This window comes from Prinia subflava, chromosome 33 (assembly GCF_021018805.1).
Source record: "Prinia subflava isolate CZ2003 ecotype Zambia chromosome 33, Cam_Psub_1.2, whole genome shotgun sequence".
In the NCBI taxonomy this organism is placed as follows: Eukaryota; Metazoa; Chordata; class Aves; order Passeriformes; family Cisticolidae; genus Prinia; species Prinia subflava.
The window spans coordinates 284311-302421 of NC_086279.1; the positions used below are offsets into that span (position 1 = coordinate 284311).

General features: G+C 52.4%; 3 protein-coding genes across 3 annotated transcripts in view; all 3 read left to right on the forward strand.

Annotated features, from left to right (window-relative positions):
• LOC134563049 (zinc finger protein 345-like) overlaps positions 1–2156 on the forward strand; it is a 20908-nt gene extending 18752 nt beyond the window's left edge. The window contains exons 6-8 of the mRNA XM_063420824.1: positions 102–194; positions 710–1405; positions 1724–2156. The gene's annotated coding sequence lies outside the window, so the exon portion shown is untranslated. The remainder of the gene's footprint in view (positions 1–101; positions 195–709; positions 1406–1723) is intronic.
• LOC134563050 (tetra-peptide repeat homeobox protein 1-like) overlaps positions 1–5182 on the forward strand; it is a 5745-nt gene extending 563 nt beyond the window's left edge. Inside the window, exons 2-7 of the mRNA XM_063420825.1 lie at positions 465–648; positions 2137–2691; positions 2744–3244; positions 4585–4610; positions 4851–4984; positions 5171–5182. Of these exons, the coding sequence (XP_063276895.1) occupies positions 465–648; positions 2137–2691; positions 2744–3244; positions 4585–4610; positions 4851–4984; positions 5171–5182 (1412 nt within the window). The remainder of the gene's footprint in view (positions 1–464; positions 649–2136; positions 2692–2743; positions 3245–4584; positions 4611–4850; positions 4985–5170) is intronic.
• LOC134563107 (zinc finger protein 883-like) lies at positions 4152–17755 on the forward strand. Its single transcript, XM_063420910.1, is given in 4 exon segments — positions 4152–4610; positions 4904–4984; positions 5171–6452; positions 9970–17755. Coding segments are annotated over 2 exon segments (2157 nt in total). The 5' UTR covers positions 4152–4610; positions 4904–4984; positions 5171–5184; the 3' UTR covers positions 10859–17755.
• Positions 17756–18111: the final 356 nt, after the last annotated feature.

Below are 18111 nucleotides of genomic sequence, written 5' to 3' on the forward strand. Positions count from 1 at the left end.
GTCCCCATCTTCCCGATGAGTTCCCATCCCTCCTCCTACGTGCCTGTCCCCCACCCTTGGTGGGGCCAAAGTCCCCGAGTTTTTGGGCTTGTGTCCTGCAGGGTTTCCCTGTGTCCTGAGGGGTGTCACCATGTCCTTTGGGATATTCCTGTGGCTGCTTCTGATGCCAAGTGTTTGCGCCCATCCTGGGACAGGTATGGAAATGCCACAACACCCTGGGACACACAATGACATCCCATGACAACCTTTGTCCTATGAGTTTGGCTCCTTCCTCCCCCATTTTGGATCCTTTCCCCCTCTTTTAGGCCTCTTCTCCCTATTTTGAGTCCGTTCCTTCTTTTCCATCTTTTCTCCAGTTTTGAGCGCCCTCCCCTTGCTTTTGGCACAGTTTTGGGTGCATCGCCCATCCTCCAATCCCCTCCCCACTCCTTAAGTCCCCTCATCCTCACCACCCGTCCCCCCAGGTGTGTCCCCACCTGTGTCCCCAGCTGTCTCCCCACATCACATAGACTCGGTTCTCAATGTCTTGGATGCCCTCAAGTCCCTGGCCTGGAACTGTGGATCTCCTCAGTTCCAGGAGATCCAGAGCTCTCCTGGCTCCCAGGAGACACTGGTGCCACCGGGGCTCAGTGTGGGTGGCCTGGTGGGGTTGGTGGGAGGGGGTTTGGGGTCATCTTGGGACTGACCATGGGTCTTGTCCACTCCACAGTGAGGAGCGTCCCCAGCCTGCGATGGATGGGGGGAAGAAGACGTTGGACCCTGGTCCAGATGGACACCAGAGCCATGGATCCCATCTGGTAGACACTGCTCCAGACAGACACCAGACCATGGATCACAGCTTGATTCTGATCTGGACAGCCCCTGGCCCTGCAGCCCCCAGCCCAGATGACCACAAGCCTGGCACCACCCTGTCCCAACCCGCTGGCCCACCCATCCCAGCAGTAACAACCCCAAAACCCCACAAAATAAATTCCATTCCAGAACATCGGTTCTGGGTGGTCCCTGCAGAGCAAGGGGGAAACTGAGGCACAGGCTGGGGGTTGACCTTGCGGTGATGGGAGGGGACTTCAGGAGCCATCCTGGAGACCCCAACTTCACCACAAATGAGCACCTATCCCCCAAAGTGGCCCCTGCAACATCCCGGGTCCCCCAGCTGCCATTTCACAGGGACTCCAGGAGCCACCGTGATCCCGCAATCCCTTTGATAAGTGAGCTGTGATGTCCCCCCGGTGTCGCCGGTGCATCCCCAGTGAGAGAAGCAGCCTCACCAGAGGAGGAGGAGGAAGAAGAGGAGGATGTGGTGGTGGTGGTGGAAGAAGGGGTGAGAATGTGACTAAAACTGCTGCCTGGTCACATCAGGAAGCCACAACAGGACCTGGGGCTGAGCACAGCTGCAGCAGCAGAGGTACCACAGGGGACAAGGGGTGGGACAGAGGGAGAGTCACAAAGTCCCCCAGATTTCCTTGGGGGATGCTGGAGCCAGGGCAGTGCAGAGGGTACAGGGTGGCACGACATCTTCAGGGGTATGCAGGGGTTGGAAATAGGGATTGTCCCAAAAATATTGTCACCGACCCTCTCCTGTAGGATATGGGCCACCCCCCACTTCTGGAAACTGGTTTGTTTGCAGAAACTGCACTCACTCCTCTGCATTCTGCTCCTGGACTGTGTTGTCTGTGGACAGACAGCAAGACAGAGCTCTCCTTTGCTTTTAATTGGCTTTTAGCTAGCTGAGCCACAGAATTTCCCTGGACAGTTATCTTTTTCTAGCAATTCCTTCAACCTGTTCTGGACTGAAAAACCAGAGAAACACCCAGAGCTCATGCCTGTGACCAACTGGGGCCCAGGACAGCATTTTCCATGACCAGAGGGACTGATAAGAGAGTGGACAACCTGAGCTATCACCCATGGCAAAGACTTTCTCAATTTTGCCATCTCTTTTAAGAACAGCGAGAGGTTCTGTTGTTTGATATTGTTCACTCTTTTTGTGCTTTTGGGCACTTTGCTTGTTGAATAAACAGTTTTTTCCACTTTTCACTAAGGAAATATTTTCCCAGACCAGTTGAGGGAGGGGTCGCTTGGGTTCGCTTTCCAGAGTGACCCATTCAGAGGTTTCCTCCCAAATTTGCCCTAAACCAGGAATCTGGTCTCTGTCCCCATTCCAGGTCCCATTCCCAATCCCCTTCTCCATTCTCTCTCCCCATTCCCAGGCCCTGTCCCCATTATTTGTCCCGGTCTCCACTCCTGGTCCCAGTGTCCATCCCCAGGCCCTGTCCTGATTCCCTGTCCCATTCCTGGTATCTCCATTCCAGGTCCCATTCCTGGTCTCATTCCAGTACTTCCTGTCTCAGTCCCAGTCTGGTATCCCAGATCCAATTCTTGCTCCCTGTCCCCATTCCCAGCACTATTCCCAGTCCTTATCCCGTGTTCCCAGTCCCATTCCCAGTTCCGTCCCCTGTTGCCAGACCCATTGCTAGCTATTCTCCCTATTCCCTGTCCCATTCAAAAACCCTGTCTCTATTCACAGTTCCATTGCCAATCCCTGTCCCCATTCCTGGTCCCCATTCCCATTAGCCATCCCCGTCCCCATTCCAAGTCCCTGTCCCCATTCCCCATTCCTGTCCCCATTCCCAGTCCTGTCCCTATTCCTTGTCCCATTCCAGGTCCCAATCCCCATTCCTGGTCCCATTCCTGGTATTTGCAGTCCCGTTCCCTTTCCCTGTCCCCATTCCTGCTCCCATTCCAGGTCTCTGTCCCCATTCCAATTCCTTGTCCCGGTCCCAAGTCCTGGTCCCAGTCTCCATTCCCAGGCCTTGTCCCAATTCTCTCTCATATTCGTGGTTCCTCTCTCCATTCCTGGTCACATTCCTGGTCTCACTCCTGTATTCCCTGTCCCAGCTCCTGTCCCGTATCCCAGATCCAATTCTTCCTCTCTCCTTATTCCCAGCATTATCCCCAGTGCCTCTCTCGTAATTCCAGTACCATTCACGGTTCCTGTCCCACTTTCTGATCCCTGTCCACATTCCCTGTTCCCAGTCCCAGTCCCATTCCCAGTCCCAGACTCTGTCCCCAATCCTGGGGCCATTCCCTGTCCCCATTCCCCAGGGCCGCCTCTCACACAGGGCCCTCAGGGCTCCCCAGCTCGGCCTGCCTGTGGCACACAAACCCTTCAGCCCTGCTGCTGCCCTTGCCCAGCTGCACACAGCACAAGGCGTTGGGCATTTCTCACAGGCCCCAGCTGGCCACAGCAGCCCCTCCTGCCAGCACCCGCTGTGCCTCACAGCCCTCCCTGCTGCTGGGGCCATGCAGGGCACACGGGCCTGCAGGAGCCTCCTGTTCTTGCCACAGGAGCGAGGCTGCAGCTCCAGCCTTTGGGCCCTGGGCCGCAGCAGCCCAGGGGAGGCCCAGCTGCAGAGCTCGCAGCCCCGCGTGTGTTTCACTGGAGCACTTTGGAACACTGATCCCCATCCCATATTCTCTCTGCGGTCGGTGTTTCCATTTTCTCTGTCCCGTTCCCGTGTTCCCATTCCCAGTGCCATTGCCGGTCGCTATCCCCATCCCCACTCCCATTCCTGGTCCTACTCACGTATTCCCTGTCCCAGTCCCAGACTGTTGGTCCCACTCCTAATCCGTGTCCTCCTTCCCCGTCTCATTCCAAGTCCCTTTCTTGTATTTTGAATCCCTCCCCCGGTCCTGGTCCCATTCTCTGTCCCTGTCCCTATTCCTAGTCCTGTCCCCATTCTCTGTCCCTGTTCCAGTCCCAGTCCCGGTCCCCATACCCGATCGTGTCCCGCATTCCCGGTGTCAGAGCCCATTCGCGCTCCCATTCCCGATCCCTGTCCCCATTGCTGGCACCATTCCCAGTCCCCGTCCGCAATTCCCGGTCGCATTGGCGGTCGTTGGCCACATTCCCGGGTCCAGTCCCGTATTTCCGGTCCCATTCTTGCTCTCGGTCCCGTACTACCGCCCTCTGTCCCGATTCCCGGTCCCCATTGCCATTCCCTGCCACCATTCCTGTCCCCAATCCCGGTCCCCGTCCGCTCTCACCGGACGCCGCCGCCACCGCTCCGGCCCTGCCCGGGCCCTCACCGGACCGAAGAAACCCCGCGCCTCTCCCGCCCACCAATCACAGCGCGCGATGATTCTCGATTTGCATAACCACGCCCTCTGCCTTGGCCCCGCCCAGCGCCGGCTGCAGCCGCGTCCGGGCGCTGTTTGCTCCCAGTTCCTTCCCAGTGCTCCCAGTAAAAGCTATACTGGGAGGGACGGCTCTCCCAAATCCTTCTCGGTGCTCCCAGGATCGGTCCCGGTGCGGTGGGGGTCGGGGCTGCGTTAAAACTACCCCAAAGCAGAGCGCGGCTCCTTTTGGGTGTCGGCACCGCCCGGGCCGGGCTGGGAGTGGAGGAGGAGCGGGAGGAAGAGGAGGGACAGAGGAGCAGGAAAAGCAGGAGCAGGAAGAGGAGGAGTGGGAACAGGAGAGACACAGGAGGAGGAAAAGGAGCATCGGGAGGAAAAGGGGGAGCAGCAGCAGCAGCACGCGGTTTCCTCGCCCGCCCCCTCAGGCCGCAGCTCCCCCTGCTCCGGCAGCATCGTCCCCGTCGCGGAAGCCGAAGGTGAGCAGGGAGGGGGAGCTCGCCCCAAATACATCGAGGGTTCTCCGGGAGGGGTTTTTTTGTGGAGCAGGGGATGTTTGCATCTTGCAGGACCCCAAAGTCTAGCGGGAGATGGCCCTGGAGGAATCTTGGCAGGTCCCACGTGGCGATCACCTGGTACGGGCGGGCAGAGCCTGGAGATGAGCGGGGACCCGGCCCCCCGAGGCTGAAACGGGCACTGACTTCTGCAGCTGCTCTTAGGCAGCAGCACCATCAAACCCAACGCGCTCAGCCCTTGTTTCCCACTCAACCAGGATCTCCCATTCCCAAACCTCGGCCTGCTGGAGCAGGAGGGGGCCGCGATGAAGAGGAAGAGGTCCCGGGAGCCAGAGCCGGTAAGGACGAAGTCAGTGCCCCTTTCCCCCTCTCTGTTGCTCCATCTCCCAGCCCTGCCTGGCCCGTGGTCACAGGACAACCCCATTGCTGATGCCATCCTGCTGGGGATGAACTGGGGGGATTTCCTTCTCCTTCCCTCTAGCATGGAGGCAAATCCCATCCTCTCCTTGTCCTTCCTCCCCCAGACACGGAGCTGAGCATGGAGCCCAGGGAGGACAAATCCCCGTGGCAGAACCTTGTGGAAGAGGCCGTTGAGAGCAGCTCCACAGCACAGGAATCTAAAGAGGAGGAAAAGCCTCTGAGATCCCACACAAGAACGGGCTGCAAACCCAGAGCTTGGGGATCTGAGGACGAAAGATCTACTCTGGGCCGGAGAGGTGACCAGAGCTTAGAGCTGGGGTCCCCTGGGAAGTCTCAAGATAGGGAGAAGCCCCACAAGTGCTCGAAATGTGAGAAGAGCTTCAGCCAAAGATCCGACCTGATCAAACACCAGAGAATCCACACAGGGGAACGGCCCTATGACTGTGGGGAGTGTGGGAAGAGCTTCCGTTTGATATCCAACCTAAGTGTCCACCAGAGGATCCACACCAAGGAGAAGCCCTACGAGTGTGAACAATGCAGGAAGAGGTTTCACACAAGCTCCAATCTCCTCAGGCACCGGCGGATTCACAGAGATGAGAAGCCCTTCCACTGCCATGACTGTGGGATGGACTTCAGGGACAGCTCTGCCCTCAGCAAGCACCGGCGCATCCACACTATGGAGAAGCCCTACGAGTGCCCCGAGTGTGGGAAGAGCTTCAAACACAGCCACAACCTAATTATCCACCAGAGGAGTCACACAGGGGAACGGCCCTACAAGTGTGAGGAGTGTGGGAAGAGCTTCAGCCAGAGCTCCCACCTGACCCGCCACCAGAGGAGCCACACCAGGGAGAGGCCCTACGAGTGTGACCAATGCAGGAAGAGGTTTCAGACCAGCTCCAATCTCCTTAAGCACCAGCGGACTCACACGGATGAGAGGCCCTTCCGCTGCCCCGACTGTGGGATGGGCTTCAAGCGGAACTCCCACCTTGTCACCCACCAGCGCATCCACACTGGGGAGAGGCCCTATGAGTGTCCGGAGTGTGGGAAGAGCTTCAGTGATAGCTCTGCCCTGATCGTCCACCAGAGGAGTCACACAGGGGAACGGCCCTACAAGTGTGAGGAGTGTGGGAAGAGCTTCAGCCAGAGCCCCCACCTAATTATCCACCAGAGAAGCCACACTGGGGAGAGACCCTATGAGTGCAACCAATGCAGGAAGAGGTTTCAGAGCAGCTCCAGTCTCCTCATGCACCAGCGGATTCACACAGATGAGAGGCCCTTCCGCTGCCCTGACTGCGGGAAGGGCTTCAGGTACAACTCTGCCCTCATCACCCACCGGCGCATCCACAACGGGAAGAGGCCCTAAGAGTGTCCCCAGTGTGGGAAAAGGTTTTCTAAAACCTCTCACTTGACCGAACACCAACAGAGCCAACGTTGAGAGAAGCCCTGCAACTGCCCCGAGTGCGGGAAGAGCTTTGTGCGCTGCTCCAGTTCCATCCCCCATGGGAGGATCCGCATTGGATGATCCCTAATGACCCCCAGTGGGCAGAGCCCCAGTGATCCGTGGTGCCAGTGATCTGTGTGGGGAAAACACCTGGCTGGGGCTTCTGCATTCTCCTGGCTCCCCGTGGCCTGGATTTTCTTTTCATTTCTCTTTATCCTTTCAAAACACCCAAGATGGGAGTAAAAATAAAGATGTTGAACAAAGACATTGATGGGGCCATGGGAGGATCTTCCAGGCGGTGTTGGGAATGCTGAGTGCAAGGGAGTTGATGTTTCCTGTCACAAATTTGAGTGTTGCTCAGAGATTTGGGGTCTAAAGGCCGCGCTGCCGAGCAGCTCTGGCTGTCCTGGGAGACCCTGGGGGAAGTTCTGGGGCAGTTGATTAAGGACCCCCTAACCTGGAACTGTACCCATGTCCCCCAATCCCAGTTCCTGATGTCCCCTGTCCACTATACGCCTCTCCACACTGTCACTCCCCTTGCCCCCTTGCCCATTCCAATGTCACCCCGCTCCCGGTCCTGTTCTGGTCCCATCCCACTCCAGATCCCATTCCCAGTCTCATTCCCCGTTCCTTGCCCGTATTCTCTGTCTGGTTACCATTCCTGTATTTCCAGTCCCATATTCCCTGCCCTGTTCTGTTATTGTGTTCCTGGTCTCTTTGCCAGGCCTTCATTGCCATTGCTGTATTCCTTCTCCTGTTCCCCTGTTTCCAGTCCCATTACTGTATTCCCATTTCTGATCCCGGCCCCACCTTCCTAATCCCCATCCCATATTCTCTCTATGCTTACTCTATTCATGTTCTTTGTGCTGTTCCGATATGCCTGTTCCTGGTCCCATTCCAGGTCCCTTTGTCCATCCCCAGTATAATTCCCAGTCTCCGTCTCATATTTCCAGTCCCATTCCCGCTTTTCATCCCCATTCCTGGTTCCTGTCCTCATTGTCGGTCCCATTCCCAGCTGCATTCCCAGTCCCTGACCCCATTCACAGTCCCTATCCCCATTCTTGCACTCTATCCACATTCTCAGTCCCATGCCTGGTCCCTATCCCCATTCTAGATCCCTGTCCCATATTCCCAGTCCCTGTCACCATTCCCAGTCCCAATCTGGTATTCCTGGTCTCGTTCTTGGTCCCTGTCCCCATTTCTTGTATCATTCTCAGTCCCTGTCTCATATTTCCAGTCCCATTCCCAGTCCCTGTCCTCATTTCCAGTTCCAATTCCTGGTCCTTGTCCCCATTTCCAATCCGATTCCCAGTCCCATTCCCACTACCTCTCTCCATTCCCGATTCCATTCCTGGTCCCAGTCCCATATTCCCTGTCCAGTTCTTGGTCCCTCTCCCCATTACCAGTATCATTCCCAGTCCCTGTCTCATATTTCCAGTCCTATTCCCACTCCCAGTCCCCATTACCGATCCCTGTCCCCATTCCTAGTGCCATTCCTCATCCCAGTTCTGTATTCCATGTCGCATTCTCAGTCCCTGTCTTGTATTCCTTTTCCCAGTCTAGTCCGGTATTTTTAGTCCCATTCTTGGTCCCTGTCCCCATTTCCATTATCATTCCCAGTCCCTGTCCAATATTCCCAATTCTGTATTCTCGATCCCTGTCCCCAGTTCCTGTCCCAATTCCATGTCCCCATTCCCCAGGGCCGCCTCTCACATGGGGCCCTCAGGGCTCCCCAGCTCGGGCTGCCTGTGGCACACGAACCCTTCAGCCCTGCTGCTGCCCTTGCCCAGCTGCACACAGCACAAGGCTTTGGGCATTTCTCACAGACCCCAGCTGGCCACAGCAGCCCCTCCTGCCAGCACCCGCTGTGCCTCAGAGCTCTCCCTGCTGCTGGGGCCATGCAGGGGACACGGGCCTGCAGGAGCCTCCTGTTCTTGCCACAGGAGCAAGGCTGCAGCTCCAGCCTTTGGGCCCTGGGCCACAGCAGCCCAGGGGAGGCCCAGCTGCAGAGCTCGCAGCCCGAATATATTTCACTGGAGCGCTTTGGAACTCTGATCCCCATTCCATATTCTCTCTGCGGTCGCTGTTTCCATCTTCCCTGTCCCGTTCCCGTACACTCATCACGGGTCGCTGCCGCAGTCTCTGTCCCCATTCCCGCTCCCAGTCCCCTCTCACGGCCCCCGCCGGTCCTCACCTGACCGGGGAAAGCCCGCGCTGCTCTCGCCCACCAATTACAGCGCGCGATCGCGCCTATATTTGCATAACCACGCCCCTTTGCTTGGCCCCGCTCAGCGCCGGCTGCAGCCGCTTCCGGGCGCTGTTCGCTCTCAGTTCCCTCCCAGTGATCCCAGTAAGAGCCAGACAGGGACGGAAAGCGCTCCCAAATCCTTCCCGCTGCTGGCCAGGATCGCTCCCGGTGCCGCGCGGGGCGGGGCCGCTTTGGAGCCACCCCAGGGAAGAGCGCGGCTGCTTTTGGGCGTCTGCACCACCCGGGCCGGGCTGGGAGCGGAGGAGGAGCGGGAGAAAGAGGAGGGACATAGGAGGAGGAAAAAGAAATGGCAGGAGCAGGAAGAGGCGGAGCGGGAACAGGAGGGCCACAGGAGGAGAAGGAAGAGGAAAAGCAGGGGGAAGTTCCCCGTGGAATCTGCAGGTGAGAGGCGAGGTGGAGCTCACCCCAAATCCACCGCGGGGCTCTGGGAGGGTTTTTGTGCTCGGCAGGGCATGTTTGGATCTTGCAGGACCCCAAAGCCGGCCCTGGAGGGATCTTGGCGGTGGCGATCGCCCGGTACCGGTGGGCAGAGTCTGGAGATGAGCGGGGTCCGGGCCCCCGAGGCTGAAATGGGGCACTGACTTCTGCAGCCGGACTTGGGCAGCTGCACCATTAAACCCAACGCGCTCAGCGCCTGTTTTCTCCCCAAACCAGGATTTCCCATTCCCAAATCTTGGCCCGGTGGAGGAGGAGGAGCCCAGGAGAAAGAGGAAGATGTCCCGGGAGCCTGAGGCAGGTGAGGAGGAAGTCAGTGCCCCTTCCCCCTCTCTCCTGCTCCATCTCCCAGCCCAGCCTGGCCCCGGCTGCAGGACAACCCCACTGCGGACGCCGTCCTGCCGGGGATGCACTGGGGGATCTCCTTCCCCTTCCCTGTGGCATGGAGGCAAATCCCATCCTCTCCTTGTCCTTTCTTCCCCAGACACGGAGCTGAGAACGGGGACCAGGGAGGACAAATCCCTGTGTCAGGACGTCATGGAAGAGGCTGTTGTGAGCTGCTCCACGATGAAGGAATTCAACGGGGATGAAAAGCCCCAGAGATCCCGCATGAGGAGCGGCTGCAAACGCAGATCATGGGGGTCTGAGGAGAAAAGATCCACTCTGAGCCAGGGAGGCAGCTGGAGCTCAGAGCTGGAGGTCCCTGAGCAGCTGCAGGATGGGAAGAAGCCCCATAAGTGCTCAAAATGTGGGAAGAGCTTCACCCGGAGATCTTTCCTGATCCGCCACCAGGTCAGCCACACTCTGGAGATGCCCTATGAGTGTGATAAATGTAGGAAGAGATTTCCCACTAGCTCCCGTCTCCTTGTGCACCAGCGGATTCACACGGATGAGAGGCCCTTCCAGTGCCCCGACTGCGGGATGGGCTTCAAGTACAACTCTGCCCTCATCACCCACCGGCGCATCCACACCGGGGAGAGGCCCTACGAGTGTCCCGAGTGTGGGCAGAGCTTCACCCAGAGCTCCACCCTGACTGCCCACCGGAGGAGCCACACAGGAGAACGGCCCTACGAGTGTGGCGAGTGTGGGAAGAGCTTCAGCCGGAGCTCCACCCTGATTGCCCACCAGAGGAGCCACACCGGTGAGAGTCTCTACGAGTGTGAGGAGTGTCGGAAGACCTTCAGCCGGAGCTACCACCTGATACGCCACCAGGCAAGCCACAAGGGGGAACGGCCTTACAAGTGTGGGGTGTGTGGGAAGAGCTTTATCCACAGCTCCTACCTGATGCTTCACCAGAGACTCCACACAGGGAAACTGCCCTTCGAGTGTGGGGAGTGTGGGAAGAGCTTCAACCAGAGCTCTCACCTTACTGTCCACCAGAGGAGGCACACGGGGGAGAGGCCGTACGAGTGTGATAAATGCAGGAAGAGGTTTCCAATCAGCTCTGATCTCCTCAGGCACGAGCGGATTCACACGGATGAAAGGCCCTTCCGCTGCCCTGACTGCGGGAAGGGCTTCACACAGAAATCCGCCCTCAAAAAGCACCGGCACATCCACACCAGGGAGAGGCCCTATGAGTGTGGGGAGTGTGGGAAGAGCTTCACCCACAGTTCTACCTTGACCCAACACCAACGCAGACACAACTAAGGGAAGCCTCTTCTTCTCTTTCTTCCACTGCCTGATCTCCTGCCTCTCCCTTCTCTCCCACAGCCACTTCTCCAGCTTTGTCTCCTTGTCCCACATTTCTGTCTTTTGCTCCTTCTCCTCATCCTTCTCACCCTACTGATTCCTGTCCTGGCTAAGTCACTCTCTTGGCTTCTAAAAGTTTCCAAGCCTGATCTGCCCTCTCCCTTTCACCTGCTAATTCTTCCTGCACTTTCCCAACTCTTCCTCATCCGAACCGCTGTCCATGTTCTTGTGCTCTCCCTGCTGCCTCCCCATCCCCGTCCATGTACCCAATGTCTCCCCCGATGCATGGGGAGGCTGGGATGGATGGGGGCAAGGAGAGGTTGGATCCTGGTCCATGTGAACACCAGAGCAATGGATCCCAGATGGATTCTGGTCTGGATAGCCCCTCGCCCTGCAGTCCTCCAGCCTGGCCTGCCCCCAGCCCAGATGGCTGCCAATCTGGCCACACCCTGGCCCACTGCACTGGCTCACTAGCCCATCCCAGTAGCCTCAACTCCAAAATCCCCTGAAATAAACCCAGTTTCAGAACATCAGCTCTAAGTGATCCCTTCAGAGTGAGGGGGAAACTGAGGCACAGGCTGCGGTGTCTGCAGTGAAAGGAGCAAACTTGATGACCTACCATGGAGGCCCTCAAATCAGCATGCCCCCCAAATTGTCACCGTGGAAGAGGAGGAGGAGGAGGAGGAAGAGGTGGTGGTGTGAAACTCCAGTGGTCAGATTAGGAAGCTGAGACGGGAGCCAGGGCCAAGCGCAGGCACAGCAGGGACACGGGGACAGCCCCGAAGTCCCCAAGGTCCCCTCGGGGAATGCGGTGCATGGAGGGTGTGGGGCCACGCAGCATCCTTGAGGTAATGTGGGGGGGTGGAAGTAGCAGGGGTGACACTGAAAATGTTGTCACCCGCCCCCCCATAGGACGTGGGCAGCCCCTTGCTTTGGGGTGCTGTTGACAAATTCAGTTAGTGCGGACACAACCTCCACATTCAGGCTGGGAATACTTACAGGGTCTCCCAACTCTTAATTTCACTGGTCCTGAAATAACTTGGGTATCTCAGCTGTTGTGTATGGCACTGTTTGGTAGCAGTGTGCCCACCTTGACCATCATCTCTGGCTTCAGTTTGGTTTAGGGCTATAGACTCTACATCCTGGCATCCTCCCTCAAAGATTCCCTCCCTCTCATCTCCATCACCAAGCTCTGCCTGAAGCCTCCTCATACAATCACACTTGATTGTGAGCAGCCCCTCTGCCTGCAGCTTCTTTTCCTTCTCCTGATCATGCTCAGCAACAACACCACCTTCCCCAAAGTCTGCTCTCCCTCTCCAGAGGATTTCAGCCCCTGAACAGCAGACAGCCTTCTGTGTGTGGCACCAGGGCTTAGGAGGATCATTTACCCTTAGGAAAAGCCCTGGTTCCCAGGATCCCTGCCCTTCCTCTTCCGGAACTTCTTTCTGCTCCCCAGCAGCTGCTGCCCACACTTGAGCTGTCTCTGCCAGCCCTTCCACAGCCTCTTCCTTTTCCTTAGGTTCCTCTTCTTCTCTTTCTTCCACTGCCTGATCTCCTGCCTCTCCCTTCTCTCCCACAGCCACTTCTCCAGCTTTGTCTCCTTGTCCCACATTTCTGTCTTTTGCTCCTTCTCCTCATCCTCCTCACCCTACTGATTCCTGTCCTGGCTAAGTCACTCTCTTGGCTTCTAAAGGTTTCCAAGCCTGATCTGCCCTCTCCCTTTCACTCACTAATTCTTCCTGCACATTCCCAACTCTTCCTCATCTGAACCTCTGTCCATGTCCTTGTGGTCACCCCGCTGCCTCCTCATCCCTGTCCATGTACTCAATGTCTCCCCCAGTGCATTCTCCCACTCTGCAGCCTTATGGAGCCCAAGGTGCATTTGTCTGCTAAAGTCCCTTTCCATAACCAGCAGAGATTCCAATTTTGCTCTCTCGTTTTCTCTCCATCTGAATGTTTTTGGAAGGAGTTAACCAAATTTTGTAAAAATTTGTCTTTCATCTTGCTCTCCATCTGAATGTTTTAGCCAGGAGTCATGAATCCTTTTATCCTTTTGAGCTGCCATGGATGCCTTAGGATTTTAGCCCTTATATTCTTTTCTATATGTGTAATCCTGCAATTCTTTAGTGTATAACTCTAAACTCCATACAGAGTGTTTGCTACTGCTTTCCCATTTTGATCAGACAAAACAATTCCTCTCCAGGCCTGGGAATCAGGGACACCTCACTGTCTCAGGCCCTGAGAAATGTAAAAAGAAGTGAGTTGCGGGGGGAGCAAACTTGGGGTAAATTACTTCATTACCTGAAGCTGTAATTGGAAGAATAACCCCCAATATGCAAATGGACAAAACTTATAAAAGTATGAAAACCCATGACCCATCACCCATTTTTGGGTGTAGCTCCTGAGGGGGCTTCATCTGTCTGAAATGTTCCTGAAGGTCCTTCAGTCAATACAGCGGCTTTTTATCCCCTTAATTTTGTCTGGCCTCTGTTTTTAGGTAGTCCCTAAAAGGCATCAGTCCAAATGGCCTCTTTTCCCTCCTCTCCCTCACCTTTCCTATTGTGCCCTCAATCCCCAATTCCCACCCCTGATCCTGGTTTGGGGGGTCCCACACCCCTCCCCACTCCTTTTGGGGATCCCACCCCACTTTTCCTCCTTCTTCCCCACATTTCCCATTGCCTCTCCCTTCCCATGCTCCCTGCTCACCCAAGTTCCCTTGGCTCCCAGCTGGGGGGCTCCCAGCTGGGGGGCTCCCAGCACCACCAGTATGGCCCCAGCTGCCCCCACAGGCCCCATCCGCAGCTCTGGGCAGGCTGACACCCCAAAAGCAGCCGTGCTGTGCCATGGGAGACTCCAAGATCACGCAGTGCTGCTTGATGCTATCAGAAGAAAAGACTTGACACAGCAGGTGAGACTTTCTGGAGTTTAAAGTCAACTAATCTCCTCTTCCCAATCAATTTCTGGTGTTAGTCTCTATCCACATGGATGTTCCTGCCTTCATCCAGGTGTCTCTGGGGAACCAGGAGGACGTGGAGAGACCTAGCCAGGTGTCTTCCCAACATGGATCACTGGGAATGTGGGACACCAGGGCTCTGCCCAGTGTGACTCCTCTGATGGGGTTTTGTTTTTCTTCCGGTAGCTTCAGTCGGTCTCGGCTGCCTTGGTTGTTCCTGGATAGGGGTGCACCTACGTACCCCCCTGCCCAAGCAACTCTGGCAAAGCTCCCAGGCACAGGCAACACTTAGCAAGCTTAGTTATAGTGATATTCAGCTCTTAGCAGTGATCAGTTCTTTTGCAGTGATTCTCAGCTCACAAGCTTGCTAAGGTGCCTTGGCAGACACAGGGAGAGAGAGGAGAAGTGCCGTATGAAGTTCCACAGATGAATCTTTATTAGCTTCTTCCGTGAAGGGTTCCAGGGACAGCTCTTCTACTGAGCTGGGGGAAAAGTGGGGTTTTTATAGGGTACCGAGGTTTTGAGAAGTGGTCCAATAGTATGAGTCAGGGTAGAAAGTGACCTATTGTCTTACAGGGAGATAAGAGAGGGTCCGAGTGCGGGAGAAGGGTTATTTTGGCCTAGTCACCATGACTAGGCATTTCTGCCCTTAGGCGACTGACCGCCAGAGAGGCCTACCAGGCCTCACGGCTGCAACAATGTGGGAAATGTGGGAAATGTGGGAAATGTGGGAAATGTGGGAAATGTGGGAAATGTGGGAAATGGATTTGTAGAGAGTTCTCCAAGTTTGACAGAAGGCTCACATAATATGCATCTGTATGCAAACTTTGAGATAAGAATTGCTGATTTAGAAATGCTATGGAATAGGATGGATATTGTTGAGAGAGAAATGGAATTAGAAACAAGTTTTAAAGGATGGTTTTGCAAATAAGACTAGATACTTTGGAGAAATAGAATTATGAAAGGTGCATTGTAACAGGACCCATGAGGGGTAATTTTAGATGATTGGCTTTAAGGCATCAACAGCACTGTGTGGTAAAAGCTAATAGGCTAAAAAACACTTATAATGTATTGTAATTAGGAAGTAGTTGGCTTCTGATTGTGATGGTGTGAATTGTAACATCTGTATTGTCTTACTTTTCACATGAGACTGAAAATGGAATAAAAGTTTTTCAAGCACTTCTCCGTTGCTCCATCACTGGGTTAGAAAAGGGTATCATCTGACAAAATTGGTGCCCCAATAAGGCAAATAACTCAGCTAATTTATCCAGCTTGTCAGAAAACCTCAAAGTAATTTTTAATAAAGTATTGTTTAAACTGCTTAAAAAACCTTCAATCCCAAAACTATAACTTTTCCAAGAGGAGCAGTTAGATCCCTACCCTCGTCACTGGCTCAATTAGGACAGAAATCCAACAATATTTGCCTGTTGTTCAGCATCAAGTAAGCCTCAAAGAACATGAAAAGACACAAAATGTCCAAAATGCCTAAAAATGTTTATAAAAGCCTTAAAAATGTAGTCAAATCTAATTCTTATAACATGTCAAAAAACAAGTTTAAAACCTTACTATTCTACATTCAGAAGCAGTTTCCAGCTGCAGATGAAACTTCTATGTTATCACTCCCTTTCTAAGAATTATGAAGACTTAAACTTTACAATACTTTTACCGAGATCAAACAGCTGCCAAGCTGCTCCCAGCATTCCGTGAAATGATTGATATCTTCAAATATTCTACTAAATCCTCTGCTTTCTCCGCTTTTTACAAAGAAAAAGAAAAATACCAGACTGTAAGAAATGCATATTATATGGCTCTGCGCAGATATTTACTATATGTATTATGCTAGGTTGAAAAGTTATGCTGTATTAACTTTTGAATAGTATAGTGAATGTAATTTTGTAATTAACATTAAGCTCTAGTAGTTAAAACAGAAGCTATGTGTGTGAGATACTCTTTTTATTAGCTAGGGAGAAGGAGAAGATAATCAGGGGGTTCTTCGCACAGAGATAACAATTACAGAAACCCCTAAATTTCCAGAGGAGAAGGATTTATGGCGTTCCTTATCTACAGAGACGAACCTCTTCAAGCCTGACTTAAAGGCAGAGGAGCCTGAGGGATTAACAGAAAGTTTTTGACAAGTACCAGACAAAATGTTTTAAATAAAATATGCATAATCATGAGGTGACTCCTCTTAAGGGGTAAATTCTCTTTTAACGTGGTCCTTCTCCTGCTGACTTTGGTCTAGGGAGAGGAGACCCAGCCCAGGGCTGTTCTCTTTGTTATTATTGTCTCATAAATTGTCCTACTCTAAATTGTTTAACTTTTATTATTGTATTTGTATTACTATTTTTTTATATAACCATTTTTATTTTTATTAAATTTCCAAAAAAAATCCCAAAAGCGAGTGATTGGCATTTATTACACAGACACTGCAGTCTATGTCAGTTTTTGCTGCCAGCCGCTGTCCTGAGAATGTAGCCGGGGAGGCTGACCAAGAGTACCCCTTTGATCCTGGACCTGTCAATATAGACCCTCCATCCCTGTGTTACCTGTATCCGCTTGAAACAGCAAGCGCTGAGGGACGGGGGATTGGACCTTGCTGAAAGAATTGTCGCACCAGTCATTTACTCAGGGACACGAAACCAACCTGTTCAACAGCAACCACTATCTTTCCCAGTGACGAAAGAATTCCCTCAAACAGTAACACAACATGGCATGAGGTCCCCCAGTTCCTCCGAGCTCAGTGCCTGCCAGGAGCCGCGGCTGTGGAAGCGACCCCCTGATGCCAGCCAGCAGGCCTGCAGCCTGCACAGCGTGCTGAAGATATCAAAATGCCAACTGACACTATGGACTAGCTGAAACTCTGTTAAAATTTACCTTTTATTCTCAATAACCTCTGATTTGTGACTTTTAACAGGATTGTTAACTAGAAAGACTCAAAGATGTCTGTGTGGATGTGGTGTTTTCCTACGCTTCGGTAGCAGCAACACTGCGTGATTTACTGGAAATATTCAGCTAAGTTATAAACGCAACATTTTTTGCTCCCATTCGAGGCTTTTGTCTATATTAGTTATTTAAGACTCAGCTGTAATTAGTACATGAAACCCTACTGCCAGTTTTGGCTTGCTTTTATTGCATACATTTAATTCAGTAATTTTATTGTGATTTTTTTGGTATATCTATTTAGTGATTCAAATGCATTTGTTTTGCCTTACCACATTTAAAATGAAACTAGACTTAATATCAAAACAGTATAAGTATATTGGCAGGCCACAAAACATAGTAAACAATAGCACACTTTTTAGAATAATCTGTATTCTTGACTTTGTAACGGTTTGCAAGCATAATGTTCCTGTATACCACATTGGGATGTTTTTCTTGAGGTGGATCTGACAGTTTTACTGGACTTGACACAGTTGTAATAGTGTTGGCTTTTGCTATAATGATTCAAATTTTATATACTCAAGAATGTTTACAAAAATTAAGTTTTAAGCTCAAGAATCTGATGGAACAATTTTTATTGTGAATTGTTTTCCCTAGAGACATGTGTAACTGCATCCTATTAAATATACCTATTTAGTGCTCCAAATACTAATTCAAATGGGGCTTCATATCAAAAGAGTATCGCTGCACAGATAGATATCATTGGTTTCTTACTATTTTAGCATCAAATATTTGTATTCCATTAATTTTACTAAGACAGGTTTAAATCTGTTATATTGACATTTGTAAAAGGCTGCAATCTTACAGGGTAACTTGCCAAATTCTATAGTGTTGACCTAAAATTTTAGTAAATTTATGCTTACATAAAATTTGTGGCTACTATGGGCTTTTGTCAAAACCAAATTTTCTAAAATCATAACATGCTTTTTACACCTTTTCTTTTAATCCCTCCATTAAATTTGTCATGTCGTTAGTCTCATCACAGACTGTTCTCAGTGCCTTTTTGTGTTAATAATTAGAACTTTCATAAACATCAATTTTTAATTCTGTTATGTTTTAATATTTACTAATAAGATGAAGCTTTATTATTGTTAGATCTGAGTAATGTTATATAATATCACTCTATTGAAGTAATTTTGTTAAGAGTTATTTTTACCAAGGTTGATTTCTGTCAAGTCTGACTGTTGCTAAATGTAAACAAAGCCAAATTTAAGTTTTCTTCACTGTAAGCCATTTTATGTTCCATTCCAGTTTGTTAAAATCAATTTTTATTCAGTCTTAGGAACGTTGAATTTGACTTCTCCTTAATTCGCCTTAA